The following is a 4,459-nucleotide window of genomic DNA, read 5'->3' on the forward strand; positions in this document are numbered from 1 at the left end:
AACAGTGTAGTTGGTCTCTTCACCCGTTGATGTTTCTATGATACTGTTGCTTGAACAGTGTAATTGGTCTCTTCACCCTTTGTTGTAGCTATGGTGCTGTTGCTTCCACAATGTTGGTTGGTCTCTTCACCCTTCTTTGCCAATTGTGTGTGTCTGTTGTATATACCTACCAATCAAAGCTTTATATCATATGGGAACTTTTTAAATAAATTATTTATAACTGTATGCTCTACCTTATATGTAGATATTTTATGGAGTCAAATATAATATTTAATTCAATATAATACATAAAGATGTTAGTAATAGAGGGGATCTTTGAACAAATATTTTTTTTTTTACGTTTCCTGTTTCCTGTGCGTTACCTGGTTTTGTATCTTTTATTTTTCCTCCTTATTAAAAGACGTATTGCATGTATGATCTATTAAAATGCATGTATAAATACATTTTAATAGTGTTTTATTAATGCAGCTAATTTCAGTCAACTTCTTATTTGTTCTATTCTTTTAATGGCATGAGAAGAAATCACACTTTTACTATGGTTATTGATGAATGAAGAAACTACTATGTCCGATTTTTGTCATGGATTGCATGCTTCGTTAGCTCTATTTATATTTTAAACTTTAGAAATAATTTAAATATTTCTATTTTGATTTGTAGTTTGGCGAACTGTCGGGTATTAAGTTTCCAGATATTAAAGGGAGTGGTGTGACATTAAGGTCCCAGAGAATGAAATTCCCGACCACCATTGGCCAGAAGAAGATGAAAGCCATCGAGCAACAGCTTACGGAGTTGAATATAGGTAATGTAACCTGTAATTTATGTAATAATTTATTTAGTATTGATATGATTAAAAAGAAATGGGGTTTTCATTTGAAATTGCTGTAAATAATTGTAGCCTGTGTTTGACCATAATATAATTCTACATCATCAATAATAATCAGAATTTTATTATGAATGTTCTTAAACTTTAGTTTCTAAACTTTGTTTGAGTTTTATAGTAGTGAACTTTTGTAGTTTTGAAAAATTTTAATATTATTTGGTAGATTGCTTGCTTTTTTGGCTATCCATTTTTCTGAGAATGGTGAGAGTTCCAGAAACTGAATTTATTATTAATTTATATTATATATCACACTATATATTTCTATCGGCTCCTTTTGGGAACTGGTATACTGTTCTTGTAAATGTATTGTCTATTTCTCTAAATTAAATGCTATATGGCGCTGACCTATCTGCTTGATGCCACAGGCCCATCTCCTAGATGTAATTGGCTATACTTCAAAACTTGATACCTTTTTAAAAGGTATCATGTTTAGCAATTTACCTTACTCTAGTTGTAGGTGACATCCAGAGTGTTGTATTCATCAAACCAAGTTTTTAAGAACTTTTTTTTATTTAATACCACATTGGCCTAGTGGGCCTTGCATGGTTGATATAAAAGTTACTTTTTTTTTAACAGTTGATTATAGGGTTATATGGGATTATAGTCTCATACAAAAGCACCCTTAACTAGATACAATGTTATGATTAAAAAAAAAGTTATGATGAAATAAATTGATAAAAATAATAATGCTTGATAAGAGAGAAAAGTTAAGTTAATAACAAAAATGACAACATTCATAGACTTAACAAGACAAACAATTTCCCTTTAATGGGAAAAAAAACAAGTTAATTTGAAAAAAGGACAACGAGAAAATAATTAAAATAGAAGTAATGTCAATAATAGAATTGATTACTACAGAATTTGGAGTGGAACTTATGAATCTTTTTCTATGTAATCCTCCATTGACAAACCTATTTTTATAGTGTAAGGTAACTAAAGTTTATTACAGATATTTATAGGTGAGGCATATTTTAATTTAAAAGCTTATGGACAAAATTATATTGCTTATAAATAAATATTGATTTATTTTGAAATTAAATTGAGAATACTGAAGTCACTTTGTTATTTACCAGACTATACTATTAAATTCAGTTAGCACTCAAAATCAGAGTATTAGATTATAATATAACCTAAATATTATGTAAACTATAACTTATCTGGGAGTGTTGCTTGTTTCGTCTTTGCTGGTATTTCCACTCCAGTATCTTAAACCCTCTTGCCTTAGTTCCTCTTCATCGTCTTGGCTAGTTAGCCTTCTGCTTCTGCTTCTGATCTAGGACTGTCTTGCTAGAAAGTGATGGGTACTTTGTAGAAATGAATCTTAATAGCTATTTGAGGGTTGAGATGGATTTTAAGATGATTTAGGAAATATTAGGTTTACTGTCTTCTTTCCTACAAGTCTATTGTATTGAAGTATTCCTGTTATTTTATAATTTTTTTTTTTGTGGATTAACCATCTATTCTCCCAGTTCATTTCTTTTTACTAGAAATAACTCTCATAACAAAAACCATAGACAATGTAAAGTATTATTTAATTATTTTTTAAGATTTGAATCCATTACCGACTGAAGAGATTTGCCAACAATTTAATGACTTAAGGAGTGATGTCTATCTTCTTTGTGAGCTAAAAGCAGCAATATCCACTTGTGAGTTTGAAATACAGTCCTTGAGGCATCAGTATGAAGCAGTCAATCCAAGTAAGGTAAAGTTTATCTTTTAACTATTTTCTCCTTAGTCATTTTTATGAATGTATTTCACAATTTAATAAAGACTTTGTTTACTTGTTTAAGTAGAGTTTGGTATGAATTTGTTTCATATTTTAAATAACAAACAGACATAAAGTGTATTAATATCACTAAATTTTTATTTTGATGATGGAAAATGCTTCTCATTTCTAACTTACTTACTTGCACTATAAATTCATAATTAAGATGATTCATCCTAGTTTGCATATATAAGATTAGAGCTTATAGCATTTAATTATATTTAATCTCACTCTTCAGCAGCAGGATTACCACATGGGTTGTAGACACCTGTGCGAGAGTTTACCAGGCATTCTCCCCCACCCTTCCAAATTGGCCAGTAAACTGTGTTCTCAGATTTGTGAGTTTTATATATTTGCTCTTCCACCAATAGTCTATATAGTTCCAATCTCTTGCCGGCTTGTAATTATTCTAATAATTTCAATAAGAACTGTGGATAGAACCTGAAATACATCATACCTAAATAATTCTCTTGTGAAAATCCTTATAATTTGATGTTTCTTCACCTTAATAAGGTGAGTGATAAATATAGAAATATATCTTGTTTCATTTAAATTATCAACAAATATCACAATCAACACAAATTTTATTGCTTTTTTTCTAAAATTGAATTTATTATTTTGTAGTTCAATGGTTATTTTACATTGAAAAACAAAGCAATTAATATATATAATCCACGTATTTAATAATATAAAAAATCCTTTAGAAAGGTGTCTAATATTTTAGGCCTGTACCCATCTGGGTGTGAGATTTTTACACATTAGAACCATCTCCTTGTTGTACCTGTTCTTTCCTCTCTGCAGTATCGCCATTAGGCATTTCTTTGTGGAGGGAAATGGCTGCGTGCCGCCTCATGCTTGTCCTCTTGACATAGGACATTTGTCAGTCATATGTCGATTCTTCTTCTTTCCATGCTCTTTCCCTTCCACTCTCAATCTCTTAGGGATATCTGCGGGAAATTCCTTCACTGCTGTCTAATCACGGTCAGAGTTTAGCATATGGCTCACCAGGTTATCTGGAATGATGTTCCTTCCACACGATTTCTCCATTTTATTTCTTTCCTCTCCTCTTGATTGCAGGGCATTCTGTTATAATATCCAATTTAAATGCACTGGTAGGCCCTAAAGCATCTGTGTTCTGTTAACAGTTGGGTGACATAAAAATCTACCTCACCATGTTGGCGACTATACCTAGAACCAACATCGAGTATCGACCTGTTGGTTCACCTTCCTGAATCTGCAGCCTCACATTACTGTCATTGCTACTGAGTGGTAGTTATTTCCTGCTCTCCTCTTGAAATGGAGAATGTTGTTCATAATATCTACTTCTTTCTTCAATAAGAAGTTCAATAGGAGGTGTTCTGGCTATCACACATGCTGCTTCATATGATACAGTTTCAAAACCACTTACTGTCCTTTAGGCAATTATTAGATGCATCTTTCAATACTCTGCACATCTGGTCTTCTTTGACACCTGGTAAGGACCAGATGGTTGAGATATTACAGCTGCTGTATTTCCTGTTCTCCATTTTCATTATAAATTTCTTCCTCTTGGGCCCACCGTCCTCCTCCAAACGCCTTCTTTAATTTTTCCTTGATAACTCTCCAAGGGGTCTCTTCTTCTTTGCCTGAATATGATTTAGGATGCTTCTCTTCACTTTGCAGACGACTGTTGCTTTTAATGCCTCCGCATCTTCACTAACAAGTAGATTTTCGATTGACTTTGCTTCAATTTGGATAATTAGTCGGTCACCCCTTTTGACGTGATAACGTCTTATAAATTAGATTGCAGGGAGTCATGTAGGCAAAAGTGTAGC

General features: G+C 32.2%; 1 protein-coding gene across 2 annotated transcripts in view; it reads left to right on the forward strand.

Annotated features, from left to right (window-relative positions):
- LOC106679087 (DNA methyltransferase 1-associated protein 1) overlaps positions 1 to 3,105 on the forward strand; it is a 26,057-nt gene extending 22,952 nt beyond the window's left edge. The window contains exons 3-5 of one of the 2 annotated variants that reach the window (XM_067051840.1): positions 682 to 799; positions 2,428 to 2,582; positions 2,884 to 3,105. In XM_067051840.1, coding sequence (XP_066907941.1) covers positions 682 to 799; positions 2,428 to 2,582; positions 2,884 to 3,090 — 480 coding nt within the window. In that variant the 3' untranslated portion in view covers positions 3,091 to 3,105. Of the gene's footprint in view, positions 1 to 657; positions 800 to 2,427; positions 2,583 to 2,883 lie in introns of both variants that reach the window. The other variant, XM_067051839.1, reaches the window with a different exon arrangement.
- The last annotated feature ends 1,354 nt before the right edge of the window (positions 3,106 to 4,459 follow it).

Source organism: Halyomorpha halys, unplaced genomic scaffold, assembly GCF_000696795.3.
Source record: "Halyomorpha halys isolate HHAL.00 unplaced genomic scaffold, Hhal_1.1 Scaffold177.1, whole genome shotgun sequence".
Taxonomy (NCBI): Eukaryota; Metazoa; Arthropoda; class Insecta; order Hemiptera; family Pentatomidae; genus Halyomorpha; species Halyomorpha halys.